The sequence below is a fragment of the Pan paniscus genome, chromosome 19 (genome assembly GCF_029289425.2).
Source record: "Pan paniscus chromosome 19, NHGRI_mPanPan1-v2.0_pri, whole genome shotgun sequence".
NCBI classification, from domain to species: domain Eukaryota; kingdom Metazoa; phylum Chordata; class Mammalia; order Primates; family Hominidae; genus Pan; species Pan paniscus.
This window is the reverse complement of record NC_073268.2, coordinates 29,346,276-29,369,285: the sequence shown is the minus strand read 5'-3', so window position 1 is coordinate 29,369,285 and position 23,010 is coordinate 29,346,276. Positions and strand designations below refer to the sequence as shown.

At 47.6% G+C, this 23,010-nt stretch overlaps 1 protein-coding gene across 4 annotated transcripts; it reads right to left on the bottom strand.

Moving 5' to 3' along the window:
• Positions 1-1,505: 1,505 nt before the first annotated feature.
• On the bottom strand, positions 1,506-22,980 carry RAD51D (RAD51 paralog D). Of its 4 annotated transcripts, none has more exons than XM_003817993.6 (10): positions 22,645-22,980; positions 22,224-22,285; positions 21,614-21,732; positions 10,625-10,706; positions 10,247-10,381; positions 9,646-9,741; positions 6,712-6,802; positions 6,512-6,582; positions 4,460-4,624; positions 1,506-4,295 (listed from the first exon to the last, which is right to left on the bottom strand). In XM_003817993.6, the coding sequence occupies exons 1-10, from the start codon at positions 22,724-22,726 to the stop codon at positions 4,212-4,214; spliced, it is 987 nt and encodes a 328-aa protein (XP_003818041.1). In that variant the 5' UTR covers positions 22,727-22,980; the 3' UTR covers positions 1,506-4,211. The 4 variants fall into 4 exon arrangements, with proteins under 4 accessions (XP_003818041.1, XP_003818042.1, XP_008969520.1 ...); XM_003817994.6 differs by lacking the exon at positions 21,614-21,732 and adding an exon at positions 19,969-20,147 and having other exon boundaries at positions 22,645-22,947; XM_008971272.6 differs by lacking the exon at positions 10,247-10,381.
• Between the last annotated feature and the right edge of the window lie 30 nt (positions 22,981-23,010).

Here is a 23,010-nt window from a genome sequence, read left to right as displayed (position 1 = left end):
ATCACTTGAGCTTGGGAGGTAGAGGGTACAGTGAGCCATGATTGTGCCACTGCACTCCAGCCTGGGTGACAGAGTAAGACTCTGTCTTGAAACATAAAAGAAATAAATATAAATAAATAAGTGTCCCTAGTATTTACACTTCTTTAAGCTAGGTTTTGTTACTTGCAGCCTTAATGATACATGGACCTTTGCCTGAGTCCTTGGGAACTCAAATGCCTGATTTTTAATTAAGGCCATCAAGTGCTAGCACATAGTAGGATCTCAACATTAATTTCATCTGATGTCAGACAAAGGGCATACAATAGTCCCCTGTAAAAAGATATGTAAGAAGACACTCTGGGGACTCAATGATGTGTGTGTGAATATATATATATATTTTTAGATGGAGTCTCACTCTGTTTCCCAGGCTAGAGTACAGTGGCACAATCTCGGCTCACTGCAACCTCCATCTCCCAGGTTCAAGCGATTCTCATGCCTCAGCCTCCCAAGTAGCTGGGATTACAGATGCGAGCCATCACACCCAGCTAATTTTTGTATTTTTAGTAGAGACAGGGTTTCACCGTGTTGGCCAGGCTGGTCTCGAACTCCTGACCTCAAGTGATCGGCCTGCCTCAGCCTCCCAAAGTGCTGGGATTACAGGCGTGAGCCACTGCGCCTGGCTCATATGTGTATATATATGTGTGTGTATATATATATGTGTGTGTATATATATATGTGTATATATATATGTATATATATGTGTGTGTGTGTGTGTGTGTATATATATATGTATATGTGTATGTATATGTACATTTTTTTCCTAAGAACTAGAGAGTGCCCTCAGGTCTCAAACCACCCCCGCAGGGGAAATTGAAAGTTGACGCTTTATGGAAGGAACCCCTGAGATAGAGCCAGTCCTTTGCTTTCTTAAAATATATTTTTAAAACATCATTCATCTATTTAATCATTACTGAGCTTCCATAATGTATAAAGAGAAAAAGTGACAAAAAGTGGGAGCCTGTAGGCAGACACGTGAACAGAAAGTACAAGTGAATAACTAATACAGGGAAGTTACTGTAAGCATCTATCTAGATCACAGCTGAGGCATAAAAAAGGATGTCAGGGTGGGTGTGCACCAGACACAGTGGGAGCTGGGCAGAGACAGACACATAAGCAAAGGGAGCAAAAGGCACTTGGACAGGAGAGCCAGCCTAGCCCAAGTCCTACCAGGGGACTGCACAGTGTGGTGTGGCCGGAACAGAGAGTGCAGTGGCAGCAGGCAGGCAAGACAAAGTCCTGGTCTAGGAGGAGCCAAAGGATGAAGCTGGCTGTGAGGGGCACAGCCTGCAGGAATGTCACGTGGTGGTCTCAAGTAGCAGTGAATGCAACACCTTCCCATGGCCACAGAAACTCCTTGGTTGACAGCTGTGGTGCCTTCAGCTGGAGTTACAGCCCTAGCAGGAATAGAACTGTATGGACTGGAAATTAAATAAAATGTGGGGATTTTTTTTTTTCTTTTTGAAACAGAGTCTCTGTTGCCCAGGCTGGAGTGCAGTGGCATGATCGCAGGTCATTGCAACCTCTGCCTCCTGGGCTCAAGTGATCCTCCCCACTCAGCCTCTCGAGGAGCTGGGATTACAGGCATGCACCACGACGCCTGGCTAATTTTTGCATTTTTTTTTTTTTTTTTTTTTTGAGACGGAGTCTCACTCTGTCGCTCAGGCTGGAGTGCAGTGGCGCCATCTCAGCTCCTTGCAACCTCCGCCTCCCAGGTTCAAGCGATTCTGCCTCAGCCTCCTGAGTAGCTGGGATTACAGGAAACGGGCCACCATGCCTGGCTAATTTTTGTATTTTTAGTACAGACGGGGTTTCACCATGTTGGTCAGGCTGGTCTGGAACTCCTGACCTTAGGTGATCCACCCACCTCAGCCTCCCAAAGTGCTGGGATTACAGGCGTAAGTCACCACACCCAGCCAATGTGGGAATTAAAAAAAAAAGAGTCCTAGGAATCAAGTTCTGGGTTCCAGATCCCACCTCCATTCTGCCACTAGGACTGTCAGTCATCCTTTTTAAGCCTCAGGTACCTTCTCTGTTAAGTAACAGGATGGGCCAGATGATTTTTTTTTTCCTTGAGACAGGGTCTTGCTCTGTTACCCGGGCTGGGGTGTAGTGGTGCGATCAGGGCTCACTGCAGCCACAACCTCCAAGGTTCAAGCGATTCTCCTGCCTCAGGCTCCCAAGTAGCAGGGACCACAGGTGCACATCACAATGCCTAGCTAATTTAAAAAAATTTTTTTGTAGAAACAATGTCTCATCATGTTGCCCAGGCTGATTTTAAACTGTTAAACTCCTGGGCTCAAGTGATCCTCCCGCCTCAGGCTCCCAAAGTGCTACCATTATAGGTGTGAGCCACTGTGCCTGGCCCCAGATGATCTCAAACTGCAGTCCTAGGGTCCTCAGTTAGGTATTAAGTACCTGAACTCACTACATAATGGGAACAGGGCAGAGATGGCAACCAGACTCCACCTTGAATACCAACTCCAACTGACTGGTAGTGGCTCCCTGGAGTGCTGTATTGAGAAAAACTTCTAAAAACACTTTGACTTCCACAAAAAAGAGTGCTTGTGCCCGATTGGTCATGTCTGCTGTGGGCTGAAGATGCCCAAATAGTACCTTGAGTGGCAAGAATTTGCAATTTCCAGCTTCATGTATTGCGTCTTACTGTGGTTGCAGGAATGTGCCAATCACCCATGGTATAAAGATACTGAAGATTAATTTCTCCTGAGGTCTTCTGTGAAAGCAAGCGCTAGGATTCCCCCAGGCTTAGGCTTACCAACCCTGTCCTCAATCCAACACCCTGGTGCCAGTTTGCCACTCCTTCCCAATCCTCCATGGTTCTATCCCTGTTGCATTCATCACCTCTAAATGTCATTACTTTCTGAGTGTAACTTGGACCCTCCTTTCCTGCAGCCAAGACATAACTGATTAATTACACAACAGGCTCTCTAACCAAGAAAGATGACCTTCCTTTAAAAGATGTGGCCAGTAAACAATCCTGATCATTTCTCTACTTTTCCTTTTATTTTCCATTCCCTGGTGTCTTCGTCCCCTCCCAGCCAGGGTCATGGCTCTCAGACGGATGGCCACAGTGCTGGTGAAAGACAGAGGGATTATTTCATACACTAGGGCACTAGCTGTGGTACAGCTGGCAGGAAGAGAGGTGTAATTATATTGCATCTTGGAGCCACCAGCAATGAATTTCTGCATAAAGGACTAGATTTGCCATGTATTATTTACGTCAGCATCAATTTTCCCAGCTGGCTCTATTTACTGTGCAAATTCTCCTGTCTGTTTATGGGCAAGGCCATGGTTCAGCACCTCTGGTTATGCTGTACTGTGGAGGGGCCCCACAGGGCACCATGCATATTAAATGAGTGGCTGGATTCACCAGGAGCAGGTCATACCCTCCCTTTCTGTTAAATTATATCCCTGGAACTGCAGCGAGCCCACACGTTCTCACCTAGTCATGGTGATGCAGGCAGGTCTGAAACCAAATCAGCAAGAGGAAAGGAGGAATAAACTGTTCTTTGGGCCTCACTGGGGGAAACTGAAAAACAGCCTTCTAAGGGGAAATCAGGTGGCTCTAGGGCTCGGGGAATTGCCTTTTTATATTTTTAAGAGCAAAACAGAGATGAAGAAGAGTATTTCATTTATAAGCTTATTTCCACCCAATAACTCAGAGACAGAGCTAAGGAAGAGTGGGCCCCCATCTAACAAATGGAAAGGCAGAGACAAAAAAAAAAAAAAAAAAGGCAGCAGCAGCAGCAGCAAAGGCAAGTTAGAGGCTTTCCCGGCTTGGCCACTGTGCTAGGAGGGAGCACAGGACACAATGGTGATGCACAGGATTATCCATCCAGTCGCCAGCATGCCTCATCAGAGATGCTCCCAGCCAGGGTGAACTTGATTTCCACCAGAAACATACACGTTAGAAATAAGGGAAGGAAACGTGGCACCAGTGTGAATTTCTGGGTCCTTGCAATGCAGCATCCTCTTTCGCCTGTGGTTTATATGCTTACAGAGAGTGAGGCCAAGGAACCCAAGATGTCTCTTCTGGCCAGCCTGAGAACGTCTGTAGTCACCAGTGCCAGGTGGCAGTAAACAGCAGGCGTTACTGGGAAGAAAAGTTGGGAGGGGTCCCCAATGTTTCCCTGTTTCCCAAACAACAGCACAGGTCATGTCTGATCACCCTGTAATGTGGCACTGTGCTCTGAGGTCCCCCAGGTCCCAATGTCTACCATCTCCTGGAAACCTGTTGGCTGGAAGAAGAAATAAGGAGTCAGTGGAGTTAAGCAACCCAAGTGGGTAGCTTCTTTAGTTGCAAGGTTTCAGCCTCTAAAGAGTTCTTCTCGAAGACATCTGTGGGTATGGAAACCACCCTCCAGGGCCCAAGATTACTGGCATCTTCCTGGGGCTGGCTCACCTGTCGGGAAGATTTGGCCAGACACGCCATGCGCCGGCCGCCTGATGCTCCTGCTCCCTCGATGGTGTCCAGGAGAATCCGAGTGCTGGGCACAAAGCTCCAGGAGCGTCCGAGGGCAGGTTTGAGCCTCCCGCTGTCCCTGTCTCGAGTTATGTGGTTGGTCACCTGCAGCAGAAACAGACTTACAGATCCATAATGCTAGTATAGAGGACATCGATTACTACCGCTTCATTTTACGGAGAGGAAAACAGAGGCCTAGCACAGAGAAATAACTTCCCCAAGGTTACAAAACCTAATGGCAGGTCTGGAACTAGAACCTGGGCCTCCTGACTTGTGCCCCGCTCTTTCCACTAAATCTCGATGCCTCAGGTTTGACCCGAACCAGAAGGCGATGGGGCACATGTCACCATGCTTTCCAGGCTGGTCTCAAACTCTTGAGCTCATGCAGTCCGCCAGCCTCAGCCTCCCAAAGTGCTGGGATTACAAGTGTGGGCCACCACGCCCAGACACTCAGCCTTTAAAAGGAAGGAAAATCTGACATATGCTACAAGGTGGATGAACCTTCTGGACATTATGCTAAGTGAAATACTCCAGTCACAAAAAGTAAATACCATATGATTCCATGTATATGAGGTTCCTAGAGTAGTCAAAAAGCATAGATACAGAAAGTAGAATGGTGGTTGTCAGGGGCTGGGGAAGGGGGAAATGAGTTATTTTTAATGGGTACAGAGTTTCAGTTTTACAAGGTGAAGAGTTATAGAGATGGATGGTGGTGATGGTTGTACAGCGTTATGAATGTATTTAACACCACCGAACTGTATACCTTAAAGTGGTTAAGATAGTAAATTTTATGTTACTTGTATTTTACCACAATAAAAGAAACTGGAAAAAATATATAGCTGCTAAAAATTACATTTCTAAAAAATCTATTTTAAAACATAGGAAATGGACTCAGATGGTATTTTTTATGTTGTTGTTTTGGTTTGTTTGTTTTTGAGATGAGGTTTTGCTCTGTTGCCCAGGCTGGAGTGCAGTGGCATGATCACAGCTCACTGCAGCCTCTATCTCCCAGGCTCAAGCAATTCTCCTGCCACCAAGGCCACCTAGTTTTTGTATTTTTTGTAGAGGTGGGGTTTTGTCATGTTGCCCAGGCTAGTCTCGAACTCCTGGGCTCAAGTGATCCACCAGCCTTGGCTTCTCAAAGTGCTGGGATTACACGCATAAACCAGCGCACCCGGCCTATTTTTTTTATTTTTTCATGAGGTTAGTTTAGTTAGAAAGCTGGTTAAGTGTGGGCTCACACCTCTAATACCAACACTTTGGGAGGCTGAGGCGGGTGGATTGCTTGAGCCTGGAAGGTCGAGCTGCAGTGAGCTGTGATTGTGCCCCTGCACTCCAGCCTGGGAAACAGAGCGAAACCCTATCTCAAAAGAAAAAAAAAAGAAAGAAAGAAAGTTGGCTAAAAGTATAAGTAAATATGCAGAAAAAGTATTGTATGGAGATATGTAAAAATATTAATATGGTTTCTGTGGATGTGGAGATTGATGACAAATTTGAATCATATTTATTTTCTATCCTTTCTATGAGAAGCATGCAGACTTTAAAAAAACTACCTCATAAGCAGAAACAGTTACTTCAATAGCAAAAAGATCCATTTATATGAAGCTCTGGAAAAGGCCAAACTATTGGGATGGAAAACAGATCAGTGGTTGCCTGGGCCTGGGGGACCTTTTGGTGGGGTCACAAGACTGGATACAACTATATCCATTAGTCAAACTTCAAATAAGGAGAAAATTACTCTATGTAAATTATACCTCAATAAACCTGACTAAAAAGAAAAAATGTAGAAACAAAACAAAACAACAAAAAAACAACAAGACGATTCCTGATTCCCTTAGCTATTTATGGTGCAAAGCTGTAGCTGACCCAGGGAAGCTGGGATATGTCCCTTTCCTAAAGGGCCACTTTGGGGTTCAGAAGCTGACATTTAAGGGAAATAAAGAGCTCGCAATAACTAGAAATCAAGTTCATTGGCCAAGCCTGCTTCCTCACCACCACTGCCATGCCAAGGTCCCGGGCCAGGGTCTTCAGCTCTCGGGCCAGCTGCATCATCAAGGCCAAGCCTGTAGGAGGAGGAGAAGCAGAGAGGGAGGGCAGTGGGGAACCAGGGATGGGGCTGGCCAGAGACCAGACTCCAGAGCTGGGAGGCGAGGTCACATTCCACTGGCCCCAGGCTCTGCCACATCACTCACCTTCCCTCTGCTGACCTCCCAGAAGTGGGGAAACCACTGCAGTGACCGAGTCCACAACCACCACCTTCACAGTTCCTGAAGAACCAGTCACCTGAAGGAATGTGGGGGAAGCACTCATGAACCTGTCAGCCTCTAGGACACATTACAGGACAAGCTTGCTTTTCTATCTAAAACTAGTAAGAAATAGCCCCCCTCATCCCAAATACAGCAAGCTGCACGGGCATCACAGAATGTCATCAGCAGCAATGTCTCCCTCGTCCCATTGGCATGTGTAACAGACTTCAATGAAGACTTGGGTAGAAAGAAAGGGTTTAAATCACAGGACATCAAAACTGCACTAAAGTGGCTGGGCGCAGTGGCTCATGCCTGTAATCCCAGCACTTTGGGAGGCCAAGGCGGTGGATCACTTGAGGTCAGGAGTTCGAGACCAGCCTGGCCAACATGGTGAAACCCCGTCTCCACTAAACATACAAAAATTAGCTGGGCGTGGTGGTGCACACCTGTAATCCCAGCTACTCAGGAGGCTGAGGCAGGAGAATCGCTTGAAACTGGGAGGCGGGGGTTGCAGTGAACTGAGATCACGCCGCTGCATTCCAGCCTGGGCGACAGAGCAAGACTCTGTCTCAAAAAAAATAAAATAAAGTAACTAAAAACTACATTAAAGTCATCAAATTTCAGAAAGCTCCGCAGAGAGTCCTGAGGCCTCTGGTCATGGATCTCTCAGCAGCCATCTCTCTCCTGTGTCCAGCCTCCCACCATGGTGGTAAGGCCCTTCTTTTCCTTTTCTGACTCCCTCCTTTCTTTCCCTTGTCCTGCTAACTACCACCCTCAAATTCCTAACTTCCTTTGCTGAAGAGTTTAGCCTTCTTTTTACTTCACTGTCTCCTTCTAGATCATGCCTCCAGGCCTCATCTTCCGTATCTAAAATGCCTCCAAATAAATTCCCTAAGTCTTGCTCTGTCACCCAGGCTGGAGTGCAGTGGCATGATCTCAGCTAACTGCAACCTCTGCCTCCTCGGTTCAAACGATTCTCATGCCTCAGCTTCCTAAGTAGCTGTGACTATGGGTGCACACATTGGGTGCACACTATGGGTGCTAATTTTTGTATTTTTAGCAGAGACGGGGTTTTACTGTGTTGGCCAGGCTGGTCTCGAAATCCGGCCTCAAGTGATCTGGCCACTTTGGCCTCCCAAAATGCCAGGATTACAGGCATGAGCCACCAAGCCCAGCCTGGTGCCATCTTTCTAACCATAATTTTCTGTCTTTACACAAGCAGGAGAGTCCTCCTGGTTTCCCTGGACTTAAACTGTTTTTGATGCTTCTTTTCTCTTCTCCCTTACTTCTTATATCCTGATTCTGGTTCTTTTTCTTTTCTTCTTTCTTTTTCTTTTTTTTTTTTTTTTAAGACAGGGTCTTGCTATGCTGCCCAGGCTGGTCCTGAACTCCTGGGCTCAAGTGATCCTCCTGCCTTGGCCTTCCAAAGCATTGGGATTTTAGGCGTGAGCCACCGCTCCTAGTCTCAGATTCTTAACCCCTAGAAACTGTGAGATAAGAAATACTATGTCTTAAGCCACTAAGGTTTTGGTAACTTATTATGCAATAATAGAAGATATATCATCTAATGGTCCTAGAGTAAAAAATACAGTCTTCTGATCTGGAATTGAGAGGTTTGGGCTATAAGGTTAGTTCTTGCCCTAAATATTTGGTCAACTTTGGTCAACTCACTTCACTTCTCTGGCCTTCACTCTTCTCATCTCTAAAAGTGAGGTAAGCACTACTCAGCTTCATGTCTCAACAAGCTGGTGGGTCATAACCAGCTATGACTTCTGAGGTAAGTATTTGTTCAACATTTTTTTTTAAAAGACGGGGTCTAGCTCTGCTGACCAGGCTAAGGTACAGTGGTATGATCATAGCTCACTGCAACCTCCAACTGCTAGGCTCAAGCAATCCTCCCATCTCAGCCTCTGGAGTCATTAGGATTACAGGTGTGGGCCACCACTCCCAGCTTGTTCAACTATTATATGTTCTAAAGTTTGTAAAAATCATTGACTTTATATATAGTCGTGGGGATGCCCGTGTGAACACGTTATGCTTTGGGGTGAGAGGAAAAGTTTGAGATAAACTATTCTATCTTTAAGGTATCCTCCACATCTAGTCATTTATAAATCAGTGCACCAAATCCTGTCTAAGCACCCAACATGAGTAGCAAAGTACCAACCCAAATGCCATTCTAAATCCTTCCCATTAACATGACTCTGAATGTGTTCAGCGACTGGGCAGAAATCTGACTTCAGGGATGGTGGGCCCAGGTCTTAGTCCAAGATACACACATAACCCCATTTTGGCCAACTAGATGTAAGGGGAAGAGGGACGTCTATTAGTGGGCTCTGGAGAAAGATTCTTCATCCCTGATAAAAGGGAGGAGGTACAGAAAAGAACCATCTATCTTTTACTGCCTTGAATATGGATGTGGATGTGTGAAGACAAGATGCTTGGAGCTTTGGCAGCCTCTTTGCAACCATGAGGGGAAGAACAAGAAAATCAGACACACAAATCTATTGCCCTGATAGCATGGACCTGCCAACCTCCCAACTCATGTGACATAATTAAATGTCCTCAAGCTTCAAGTCTCTGTCAGACAACCTCTATTACTTGCAGCTAAAAGTATTCCTCACTCACCTAGTGGGGAATGCAGACATAAATATGACATGATCCTTCCACTCAGGGGGCTTTACTGTTCAGCAGGGAAGATGAACATGTAAACAATGAGGTATGTGATTTAGGTGCTCGGGAATTCCATCCTGGGAGTAGCAAGCATAGTTGGAGTCACCAGATTGCACATCTGCATTTCCAAACAGTCTGTAGGACACCTGCCCACAGAGATAGCACCTAGAAAGCTGAATTAAGCAAGGAGGGGCAGAACAGCAGGCTCACCTGCTGGGCCACAGTGCCTCGGAGCTCCTGCAGCACATCCAGCATCTGGAAGATGTCAAACGCATGCACCACCTGGATCCTCCGGAGAGCTTCTGCCTGAAGCGGTGGAAAAGAAAAGCAAGGGCTTTGGATAAGAGGGAGTAGGGGGTCAAGGTAAGGCTGAGAAGGAAGAGGCACCTGGATGCAAGGACTCAGGTCCAGGGTGGCAAATGAGCTTTGTCTAATGGTCAGTTGTCACAGTGGTGGCTGCCTGGGTGCTGAGCTGTAAAGTACTCAGAACTCAGCAGGAAAGAGGGATACGACTGATTAGTGATGTCTCTCACGGGTGAGAAATGGACTGGAAACACAAAGCTTGGTGTTTGCCAGCCCTGGTTTAGGGCATGCAAAGAGTTGGGAGGGTTTCCTGGAAGAATCGGTGTGAGTAGCATCCCAAATGGGATGATGGCATCAACAGGGGTGGCTTAAGGAATACGAGATGTATTAATAGAACAGCAAGTTTGAAGGCAAGGAATGACTATTCAACCCAAATTCTTACAATGTTAAGGGATAATGGGGTTTTCCTGTGTCAGAATCTCAATGGAACCCAGCATCCTGCCCTTACCTGTTCCTCCTCATCCTGGGTTTTAGCCTGAAGCAGCTGGAGGAGGCGGGAAGCTGTCAGCCCTCCATTGGAATCTACATATAGGACGTTTTGCTGCAGGCCATGGGCCACATTTGCTGCCATACAGAGACATACCTGGGGGTGGGGGCATTGGATGAACTTGACACTTCAGAGAGGGTCCAGAATGGGAGCTCCCCACCAAACCTTGCCCAGATTCCAGCAAACAAATGGGCTGAGTCCAAACCCCATTCCTTATTACCCATCTTCTCTCTGTTGGGCTCTGAACCCGTTAGTACGCTGAAGCTCCCCCAGGGACCCTGGGCTATGCATCTACCACCCTCACCCCTAAATCCTCCTGACTGCTGGCCTCACATGTACCTGAGTTTTGCCGCTACCTGGGCCTCCTACAATTTCAGTCACTTCTCCAGTATAGAGACCAGCATCAAGCAGTTTATCAAGACTGATGGCAGAAGAGAAGAAAATCAACACAAGAGGTTAGGAGGAAGACAGGGGAAAAGGTACCAAGAAGAAAAGTAAGACATTTCTTTCAAGCACTGGTTCTGTCTTTGAACATCACTGGCCAGGAGGCTTCTCCTGGTGTTTTCTTCTGGTAAGGAGGGAATGCCCAAATGTGCCTTCTCTGGTCTCTCTTCATCCCTCCACTCTTAAAGATCAGCTCTCCAGAGAGGCCTCTGCCACCCCATCAGAAGGTTCTCCCTTCGTTTTTCATCTCAGGCCCTGTGGGTTTCCTTTTTTTTTTTTTTTTTTTTTTGAGACGGAGTCTCTCTTTGTTGTCCAGGCCGGAGTGCTGGAGTGCAGTGGCGTGATCTCTACTCACTGCAACCTCCACCTCCCAGGCTCAAGTGATTTTCCTGCCTCAGCCTCCCGAGTAGCTGGGACTACAGGTGCCCGCCACCATACCCGACTAGTTTTTTTAATTAGAGACGGGGTTTCACCATGTTGGCCAGCCTGGTCTCAAACTCCTGACCTCAAGCGATCCACCCGCCTCGGCCTCCCAGAGTGCTGCAATTATAGGCGTGAGTCACCACGCCCAGCTGTTTGTGGGTTTCCTTGATAGCATTTCCCAAAATTTGTCGCTTTTTTTAAACTTTGATGGTGGCACACGCCTGTAGTCCTAGCTACTCAGGAGGCTGAGGCAGGAGAATCGCTTGAACCCAGGAGGTGGAGGTTACAGTGAGCCGAGATCACGCCACTGCACTCCAGCCTGGTGACAGAGCAAGACTCTATCTCAAAAAAACAAAACAAACAACAACAACAAGAAAAAACAACTTTGAGATAATTATAGATTCCCAGGAAGTTGCAAAAAGTCCATGAACCCTTCACCTGGTTTACCTTAATAATAACAACTGTACTACAAAATGTATTGTACTAGCCAGGGGCCTGTAGTCTCAGTTACTTGGGAGACTAAGGTGGGAGGATCACTTGAGTCCAGGAGTTCAAGTCTAGCCCAGGCAACATAGCAAGACCCTTTTCTCTTAAAAAAAAAAAAAAAAAAAAAAAGGACTATAGTATATCACACAAGTAGCAAACTGATGTTGGTACTATCCACAGAGCTTATTCAGATTTCACCAGTGTTCCTAGCATTCAAGCACGTGTGTTGATGTGTCTAGTTCTATGCCATTTTATCACATATGTAGATTTACACGACTACTATAATCAAGATACAGAACATTTCCATCACTATAAGTCTTCCTCCTGCTACCCTTTTATAGCCACATTCCTCCCATTCACCCCTAATCCCGAATCCCTGGCAACCACTAATCTCTATTATGTTACTTCAAGAACAAAGTTATGTACATAGAATTATACACTGTGTAACCTTTGTGATTGGCTTTTTTTCTTTTTTCTTTTTTTTTTTTTTTGAGACGGAGTCTCGCTCTGTCGCCCAGGCTGGAGTGCAGTGGTGCAATCTCAGCTCATTGCAACCTCCACCTCCCAGGTTCAAGCAGTTCTCCTGTCTCAGCCTCCCGAGTACCTGGGATTACAGGCGCCCACCACCACACCTGGATAATTTTTGTATTTTTAGTAGAGACGGGGTTTTGCCATTTTGGGCAGACTGGTCTGGAACTCCTGACCTCAAGTGATCCGCCCAACACAGCCTCCCAAAGTGCGGGGATTACAGACATGAGCCACCGTGCCTGGCCCTGCGATTGGCTTTTTTACTCAGCATCATTCCCTTGAGATCCATCCCAGTTACTGCATATATGGATAGTTCATTCCTTTTTACTGCTAAAAAGTATTCCATGGTATGGATGTATCACAGTTTATTTAACCATTCATCCATTGAAGGGCATTTGGTTGTTTCCACTTTGGGGCTACTATGAATAAAACTGCTATAAGCATTTTTTACAGGTTTTTGTATAAACCCAAGTTTTTACAACGTTGGGATAAATGCCCAAGAATACAATTGCTGGGTGGTATGGTAAATGCATTATTAATTTTATAAGAAACTACCAAACTATTTTCCAGAGTGGCTATGCCATTTTACATATCCGCTAACAATGTATATATGAGTAGTCCAGTATCTCCACATCTTCATCAGCATTTGGTATTATCATTATTTTTTTATTTTAGTCTTTCTGATAGGTATGAAATAATAGCTCACTGTGTTTTTAATTTGCATTTCCCTAATAGTTAATAGTGTTGAACTTTTTTTTTTTTTTGAAACGGAGTTTCACTCTTGTTGCCCAGGATGGAGTGCAATGGCGTGATCTCGGCTCACCACAAACTCCACCTCTCAGGTTCAAGCAATTCTCCTGCCTCAGCCTCCCGTGTAGCTGGGATTACAGGCATGCACCACCACGCCTGGCTAATTTTGTATTTTTAGTAGAGACGAGGTTTCTTCATGTTGGTCAGGCTGGTCTCAAACTCCCGACCTCAGGGGATCAACCTGCCTTGGCCTCCCGAAGTGCTGGGATTACAGGCGTAAGCCACCACGCCTGGCTTTTTTTTTTTTTTGAGATAGGGTCTCACGTCTCACTGTGTCACCCAGGCTAGAATTCAGTGGCATGGTCCCAGCTCACTGCAATCTTGACCTCCCAGGCTGAGGTGATCCTCCACATCAGCTCCCCCAAGTAGCTGGGACTACAGGCATGTGCCACCACACCCAGCTAATTTTTGTATTTTTTTGGTAGAGACAGGGTTTTTGCCACGTTGCCCAGGCCAGTTTTGAACTCCTGGGCTCAAGCAATCTGACCACCTCAGCCTCTCAAAGTGCTGGGATTACAGGTGTGAGCCAGCCCTTGCCCATTTTCTAATTGAATTGTTTGATTTTTTATTGTTGGGTTTTAAGAATTCTTTCTTCATTCTAGATACAAGTCCTTTGTTGAATACATGGCTTGCAACTATGTTTCCCATTCTGTACTTCTCTTTTCATTCTGTTTTGTACAGCAAAAGTTTTAAATTTTGATTAGGCCCCATTAATCAAAAATTTTTTCATGGATCATACTTTTGGTGTCAAATCTAAGAACTCTTTGCCTAGATTTTCTCCTGTTTTGTCCTAAAAATTAGACAATTTGGTTTTACATTTAAGTCTATGATCCATTTTCAATTTTTGTATGAGGTATAAGGTTTAGGTTTATTATTGTATATTTTTAGCCTATGATGTCCAATAGCTCCAGCGCCCTTTGTTCAAAGGCTGTCTTTCCTCCAACACATTGTTTCTGTACCCTTGTCAAAAATCAATTGTGTGTAATCCCAGCATTTTGGGAGGCTGAGGCGGGAGCATTGCTTGAGCCCAGGAGTTTGAGGCCAGCCTGGGCAACATAATGAAACCCTGTCTCTATAAAAAAAAATACAAACAGGCTGGGCGCGGTGGCTCACGCCAGTGATCCCAGCACTTTGGGAGGCCGAGGCGGGCGGATCACCTGAGGTCAGGAGTTCGAGACCAGCCTGGCCAACATGGTGAAACCCCATCTCTATTAAAAATACAAGATTAGCTGGGCGTGGTGGCATGCACCTGTAATCCCAGCTACCCGTGAGGTTGAGGCAGGTGAATCAAACCCGGGAGGCGGGGGTTGCAGTGAGCCGAGATCACGCCATTGCACTCCAGTCTGGGCAAAAAGAGAGAAACTCAGGCCAGGCGCGTTGACTCACACCTGTAATCCCAGCACTTTGGGAGGCCGAGGCGGGCGGATCACCTGAGGTCAGGAGTTCGAGACCAGCCTGACCAACATGGAGAAACCCCGTCTCTACTAAAAATACAAAAAAGTTAGCCAGGCCTGGTGGCATGTGCCTGTAGGAGAATCGCTTGAACCCGGGAGGCGGAGGTTGCGGTGAGCCGAGATCACGCCATTGCACTCCAGGTCAGGCAACAAGAGCGAAACTCCATCTCAAAAAAAAAAAAAAAAGAGAGAGAGAGAGAGAAACTCCGTCTAAAAAAAAAAAAACACGAATACAAATAACCAGGCATGGTGTCCCACACCTGTAGTCCCAGCTACTCGGGAGGCTTGGGGTGGAAGGATTGCCTGAGCCCAGGCAGCAGTACCCTCCATCCTGGGTGACAGAGCAAGACTCTGTCTCAAAAAAAAAAAAATTAGTTGTGTATACTTGTGGAGGTCTATTTCTGGGTTCTCTATTCTGTTCCATTGATCTGTGTCCATCTGTCCCTCGGTCAATACCACACTAGGCTTAATTATGTAGCTATATAGCAAGTCTTAACCCTGGGTAGACTGATTCCTCCAGCTATCCTTTTTCCAAATTGTTTTAGCTAATCTAGGTAAGACTGGTCTTCCCATAATTATTAGAATAAGCTTGTCTATGTCTATAGAAAAAAAAAACTTGCTGGGATTTTAATAGGAACTGCATTAAATTACAGATCAACTTGGGGACAATTGAAATCTTCATTATGTTCAGTCTCCCAATCCATGAACAAAGTACATGTCATCCATTTATCCGAGTCATCTTTGATCTCTTTCATCAGCAATTTAAAAATTTTCAGCATACAGATTCTACACATGCTTTGTTAGACTTATACCCAAGTATTTCATTTCTCTGAAACAACTATAAATGGTATTGTGTTTTTGTTTGTTTGTTTATTTGTTTGTTTTTTTGAGACGGAGTCTCGCTCTGTCGCCCAGGCTGGAGTGCAGTGGCGCAATCTTGGCTCACTGCAAGCTCTGCCTCCCAGGTTCATGCCATTCTCGTGCCTCAGCCTCCCCAGCAGCTGGGACTACAGGCACACACTGCCACGCCCAGCTAATTTTTGTATTTTCAGTAGAGATGGGGTTTCTCTGTGTTATCCAGGATGGTCTTGATCTCCTGACCTTGTGATCTGCCCACCTCAGCCTCCCAAAGTGCTGGGATTACAGGCGTGAGCCACCACGCCCGGCCATTTTGTTTGTTTTGTTTTTTTGAGACAGTTTCACTCTGTCACCCAGGTTGAAGTGCAGTGGCACAATATCCGCTCACTGTAACCTGCATCTCCCAGCTTCAAGTGATCCTCCCGTCTCAGCCTCCCAAGTGGCTGGGATTACAACCACCCACCACCACGCCCAGCTAATTTTTGTATTTCTAGTAAAGACCAGGTTTCATCATATTGGCCAGGCTGGTCTCAAACTCCTGACCTCAGGTGATCCACTTGCCTCGACCTTCCAAAGTGCTGGGATTACAGGCATGAGCCACTGCGGCCGGCCAATAAATGGTAGTGTTTTTTATTTTAGTTTTGACATGTTCACTGTGAGTATAGAGAAATGCAGTTGATTTGTATGTGTTGGTCTTGTATCCTCACTAGTCCTAGGAGTTTGTAATTATTTTTTATTTGCTTGTTTTTGTTTGTCTTGCTCATCTAGCTGAGAGCACCATGGGGCAAGGACTGGGTCCTATCCCTATCGCATCCCCAGCACTAGCACAGTGCCTGAAACACAGGAGGCACCCAATAATCATTCCAGAAAAATGAGTAACAGAAAGGTGCTATCACTTTTATTTCGCTTCTGTATCATCAACACTGGCTGTGAAAGACTTGGGATAAACCTCATGACATGCCAATTCCTAAACCAGGTTCTCTCCCTCAACCACATGAAACAGGTCACCACCTACCCTCCATGCCCTGCCCTATCTCTAGGCTGAAGTTTCTTCTATGCCACGGCCTGTACCAATGCCTGACCACATGAGTCCCTTTCCTAGCCCTACAATCACCTTCCCAGGTTCCAGTCCTTGAGATGGTTCTTGATGACCTCCCATGACCTCTCTGTATATGCCGAACAGCACTTTAGTAAGCATCCCATCCATTTTTTTTTTTTCTTTTTGAGACGGAGTCTCGCTCTGTTGCCAGGCTGGAGTGCAGTGGTGTGCTCTCGGCTCACTGCAACCTCCGCCTCTCGATTTCAAACAATTCTCCTGCCTCAGCCTCCCGAGTAGCTGGGATTATAGGCACCCACCACCACGCCTGGCTAATTTTTGTATTTTTAGTAGAGATGGGGTTTCGCCATGTTGGCCAGGCTGGTCTCAAACTCCTGACCTCAGGTGACCCACTCACCTTGGCCTCCCAAAGTGCTGGGATTATAGGCATGAGCCACCGTGCCTGGCCCCCAACCATTTTAATTCCAGGGACTCCCCATGATTATACCCACAGGTTCCCGCCAGTCAAAACACTCTGGTTACCACTCTAGCCCTGTGGCTTCTTGAGATAACTGTGCTCACCCCATCTCTGTTTAATAAGTATCCAGCCTCTACCACTCCTGATTCCATTCTTCCCATTGAGATCAGAGGAACCCCAGTGTGGTCCCCAGACCAGGTGCATCAGCAACCTTTAAGGACTAGCTAGAAATGCAAATTCACAGCTCCACTCCCCAAGACCTACTGAATCAGAAACTCTGGGAATGCAGCCCACACTTGAAACTTGAGTTTCAACAAGGCCTCCAAGTGATTTTGAAGCACGCTCAAGTTTCAGAACCATTAGACTAGAGCAGTTAGTCTCAATCCTGCCTGCACATTAAAATCAGGGGAGTTGGCCGGGCGCGGTGGCTCTCGCCTGTAATCCTAGCACTTTGGGAGGCCGAGGCAGGTGGATCACAAGGTCAGGAGATCGAGACCATCCCGGCTAACACGGTGAAACCCCGTCTCTACTAAAAATACAAAAAATTAGCTGGGCGTGGTGGCGGGCGCCTGTAGTCCCAGCTACTTGGGAGGCTGAGGCAGGAGAATGGCATGAACCCGGGAGGTAGAGCTTGCAGTGAGCCGAGATCGCGCCACTGCACCCCAGCCTGGGTGACAGAGCAAGACTCCATCTCAAAAAAATAAAATTAATTAATTAAATAAAATAAAATCAGGGGAGTTTTTTTAAAAATGCCTATGTCAGCAGTACCCAAAGTTGTCTGCACATTGGATTCACCTGGGAGCTTCAAAAAAATACTTATGCCTGGCCAGGCATGGTGGCTCATACCTGTCATCTCAACACTTTGGGAGACAGAGGTAGGATTGCTTGAGCCCAGGAATTTGAGATCAACCTGGGCAACATAGCAAGACCCCTGTCTCTACAAAAAAAAAATTTTTTTTTTAATTAGCCAGGCATGGTGGTGAGCACCTGTAGTCCCAGCTACTTGGGAGGCTGAGGCAGGGAGACTGCCTGAGTCCAGGAGTTCAAGGCTGCAGTGAACTATGATTGTGCACCACTGCACTCCTGCCTGGGCAACAGAGCAAGACCCTGTCTCTAAAAAACAAATTAAAAAATTAAAAAATACTGATGCCTGTGTCCCACTCACAGTGAATGAGATTAATTGGTCTGGGGGAGACTTGGACTTCGTAATGTTTAAAAGAGTCCTCAGGTGACTCCAATGGGCACACAAGTTTGGGAACCACTGACCTAGACTAATTAAATTAGAATTTATAGAGTTGGGACCAGAGCATGAATATCTCAAGTTTCCCAGATGATTCTAACGTGCAGCTGGGGTTGAAGCACTGGTGTTGACTCTAGTCAAGAATCAACCACATCCTTGGCTGTGGAGATCAGTCCGTATAAGGTATTCTCAAATCCACCTTCCAGCCAACTTCTCACCTGAGTTTCCATTCCATGCCTCTCCGACTGCCCAGAGAACCTTCCTACCAATATGTCCCCATCACCTCTAACTCCGCATGTCAACAGGGAGAGACCCCTGTCTTGCCCCATGAAGCAGAAGTACACCTGGGTTTTACCACTGCCTAGAATACAGGTGATTTCTGGGACTTATCCTCTGCCTTTCCCTCTGAACTGCCTTTTAGCCATTCTTTCAGTCATCCATTCACACACCACTTCAATGCCTCATATTTCCTGACAGTCTTATTCTAAAATGAGGGGACTGTGGGATGAACAGACCTAGCTCTGGCCTATAAGGAATAATCAATCTCCCTCATCAACATAGCTTTTCCCAAGGTACGTTACATGCTATAACACCCTGTAAGGAATCATTGCACCTCAGCACTAAAGGTTCTGAGGCGGCCTACAACAGAGAAACCTGTTTAATTTGGATTAGTCAGGCATTTCTCAAACTTCTGACTACAGAACTCCCCTCCTCCCAAGTTTTAAAGTTACACCATTAACTGTCCACAGCACACGGTAAGAAAGGCTAGAGACTGGGCATGGTAGCTCACGCCTGTAATCCCAGCACTTTGGAAGGCCAAGGCGGGCGGATCACGAGGTCAGAAGATCGAGACCATCCTGGCCAACATGGCAAAAGTCCATCTCTACTAAAAATACAAAAAATTAGCTGGGCGTTGATGGCACGCACCTGTAGTCCCAGCTACTCGGGAGGCTGAGTCAGGAGAATCACTTGAACCCTGGAGGCGGAGGTTGCAGTGAGCCGAGATCACGCCACTGCACTCCAGCCTGGCGACAGAGTGAAACTCCGTCAAAAAAAAGAAAGAAAGAAGGAAAGAAGGAAAGGAAGGAAGGAAGGAAAGAAGGAAGGAAGGAAGGAAGGAAGGAAGGAAGGAAGGAAGAAAGAAAGAAAGAAAGAAAGAAAGAAAGAAAGGCTAGAAACCTGGTGAGTCAGCTTTGATTCTTCACAATACATTCCTCCTGGTAGTAGGTCTTGCCACAGTTCCTCTTCAACATGTCTCCCACTGTTCTAGACTGGACTCACATACCCCAGGCCAGCACTGCCAGGGCCCTGCTTGGCCTCTGCCACCCTTCCACCCTGCACACCTCTACCCCACTGTCTATAACCCTGCTTTCACAATGGCCTCCCGCCTCCAGGGAGACAGCCGGGCAGATGAGTTAAGAGCCGCGTTCTTAGACTTAGGAGTGTGACAAGCATGAACTCAAATAACTGGTCTGCCGTTTGCTAACTGCACAATCTTGAACAAGTCATTTAACCTGAGTCCCAATTTCTTCACCTATAGAATGATGATTTATTTTTATTTTATTTTATTTTATTTTTTTGAGATGGAGTCTTGCTCTGTTGCCCAGGCTGGAGTGCAGTGGTGCGATCTCTGCTCACTGCAAGCTCCGCTTCCCGGGTTCATGCTATTCTCCTGCCTCAGCCTTCCGAGTAGCTGGGACTACAGGCGCCCGCCACCACGCCCAGCTAATATTTTGTACTTTTAGTAGAGACGGGGTTTTACCGTGTTAGCCAGGACAGTCTCGATTTCCTGACCTCATGATCCGCCCACCTCAGCCTCCCAAAGTGCTGTGATCACAGGCGTGAGCCACTGCACCCGGCCTAGAATGATGATTTAAACAGTAACATGCTCATTGGTGGTTGTGACGAATAAATGAAATAATGTACCGTGAAGTGCTGACCGCAGTGCCTCGTTCATCGAAAGCATTCAGCGAAAGTCCATCTGTTCCTCCATGCCCAAGTCCTGCCTTCTTCAGAGCATTCCTGACCCCACTCCACGATCTCCCTGCGGGGACCTGAGGCAGCTGCAATCCTCCCAGGTTCCCACTTGAGTGCGCCCTCCATGTCTGTTGGATTTATAAACTCCCTAAGCCCAAGGCCAATCGGCTTCCTGTTCACCACTCCCTCCTTACCGTTGCCTCCCTCGGTGCTTACAGCTCTCTTGTATTCACTTGCTTTTCCCCTACACCCAACTAGAGGCCTTAAGGGCAGGGGCCTTGCCTCATTCGTGTATGTATCATCTGCACATACCAAGCACCCAGCAGGCCCTTAGCCAGTGCTTGATGGATCACAGACTCAGACCCCCAACCAGGGAAAGCAAGCACCACACTGCATGAACCCTGCCAAGAGAATGTGTTAAGGAAACAGAAAGGGCCACACCAATCCAAAGACCTTTATGGTGGCAGTTATTCATCAATTTCTGAACAAACAGACCAGGAAAAAGGTCAAGACTCACTTGGCCAGCAAACGTCTGTCGTCTTTGCAACTCTTCCCCAACCCACCAAACAACGTGGCAGAACATAACTGCTCCTTTTTTTTTAAGAAAGTCTCGCTCTGTCACCAAGGCTGGAGTGCAGTGGTGCGATCTTGGCCTACTGCAACCTCCACCTCCCACATTCTCCTGCTGCAGCCTCCCAAGTAGCTGGGACTACAGGCGCCCGCCACCACGCCCGACTAATTTTTGTATTTTTAGTAGAGACGGGGTTTCATCATTTTGGGCGGGCAAGCAGGCCAGGCAAGCAGGCCAGGCAGGTCTCAAACTCCCGGCCTCCAGTGATCTGCCGCCTCAGCCTCCCAAAGTGCTGGGATTACAGGTATGAGCACTGCATCCGGACCGCAACTCCTTCTTTATCTGAACTCTCCTGTTCTCTACTGCTGCAGATGTGGTGAATAAGTTCTGGGCCACATACTCCTGGGCTTGAGCCTCACCTTTGCCACTTGCTCCTCTTAGGCTAAACTCAAGTAGGGTTAATTATCTCTAACTGGTAGAGTCACTGAAGAGATTACCTAGAACATACAGGCAATGCCTGCACATAGTAGGCACTCAGTAAATGTTCTCTCTTGCCATATCCTTAAGTAAAATAAGAAGTAGGGCCAGAGAAGATGGTGAAAATAATGAGATACTGACATCTTGTGTTATAGGACAATGCTTCTCAACCAGAGGCAATTGTGCCTCCCAGGGGACATTTAGCCATGTCAGGAGACATTTTTGATGGTTACAACTGGAGCAGGGCTGGTGCTACTAGCATCTAGTGGGCAGAGGCCAGGGATGCTGCTAAACATCCTACACTGCACAGGACAGCCTCCACCCCCCAACAAATAATTACCTGTCCCTAAATATCAATAGTGCCAAGGCTGAGATACCCCATAACCCTGTTATAGGATAAGAACTCAGATGTCCTGACCCCTTTCCTTCCCATCCATTATTGGTTAAAAAAAACCCCTCCTGTCTAGACTCAAGCATCAAAAGCAGAGCTGAAAGGTGGCCCCATCCTCCTGCCTCTCTCCTTCTTCCCCAAGTACACACACAAACCTGCCAATGCCAGTGGACAGGATGGCAGTGGAGGTCTTCAGTTCCTCGTAGAGATCAGCGCCATTCACGGGGAAAGCTGAGAACTGAGCCAGCAGCACCCGCCTCAGGGCAACCAGGGCCTGCCAAAGGGCCCCAGACTGCTCAGCAACGAATTGCCCGTAGAAGCTGGCATCCCAGGGTGTCATTCACCCTACTTCTCAATATCTGAGAACCCTCTGCTCCCTTTGGCTTGGGATGGACTTTTGTTATTGTTGTTGTTTCGGACAGGGTCTCACTCTGTCGCCCAGATTGGAGTGCAGTAGCACGATCTCGGCTCACTGCAACCTCTGCCTCCCGGGCTCAAACGATTCTCCTTCCTCAGCCTCCCGAGTAGCTGGGATTGTAGGCGTGGGCCACCACACCCAGCTAATTTTTGTATTTTTAGTAGGGACGGGGTTTCACCATGTTGGCCTGGATGGTCTCGAACTCCTGACTTCTGACTCCAAGTGACCCACCCGCCTCGGCCTCCCAAAGTGCTGGGATTACAGGCATGAGCCACCGCGCCCAGCTGGCTTGGGATGGACTTTTTAAAAAGACACTCAGGTTTGGAGTGTGGAGATCAGGAGCTCACCTTGTAAGACAAGCCACATTTCTGAGCTACCTCCTCCAGGTCTGCAGAAACCAGGTCCACCACTGAAAACAAAACACGTATAGCGGATTGGCAGAGAGGACTGGGGCCTCCCACACTTGGTTTTTCCTCATCTGTCAAATGGGGTGTCAATTCTACCCCCCGGCAGGCCGTCTCAGGAGGCCAGTGTGAAATAACAAAGCTGCAGGAGCCGGCGCGGTGCCCTGCACACAGTAGGAATCTCTACCCTGTTTTAGAGCTTGGCTCCCCACGCCCACCCTTCCTGAGCCTCTCCAGAAGCGCGGCCCTCTAGGAATGGAGGGGAAGCGCCCTGCAGGTATGCCAGGGCAGTGCGCCAGCCCTCGGGGCCTGCCCAGGCTGTGCGAGGCCCGCGCGGCTCCCTGGCACGCGCACACCCGGTCACCTGTCTTGATCCTGTGGCTCCTGAGAAGCTGGATCATCTCCTGGGTAAGGCCAGGGCACAGTCCGACCCTGAGCACGCCCATGTTCCCCGCAGGCCGGAACAGCCCCAGGGGGACTGCACGTCACGTGGGCATTCGCGGGGGGTCCTCTCCAGACGCCCCTCCCCTACCCCTTCCTAGATAGGACACAGGCGCGCTGGCTGCCGGAGGAGAAAGGAGAGAGGAGGAGGCGGCACCAAGGGTAGGGCTGGGGGTCATCCGCCCGCCCGGGATCCGCCGGGATTCCCGCGCCCAGAGCCCGCCCGCTGGGTCGCGCCGCGCTGCCGCTTCCGGGTTCCAGGCTGGCGCGCGGCGAGGACCTGGCCTGC

Excerpts from the sequence above, each read along its gene's own strand:
- RAD51D (XM_003817994.6), bottom strand. The coding sequence starts at position 22,726 with ATGGGCGTGCTCAGGGTCGGACTGTGCCCTGGCCTTACCCAGGAGATG. Across the intron at positions 6,803-9,645 it reads GAGGCACTGTGGCCCAGCAG|GTGACTGGTTCTTCAGGAAC; the intron begins GTGAGCCTGCTG and ends ACATTCCTTCAG. Across the intron at positions 4,625-6,511 it reads ACCTTGGCATGGCAGTGGTG|GTGACCAACCACATAACTCG; the intron begins GTGAGGAAGCAG and ends TTTCTGCTGCAG.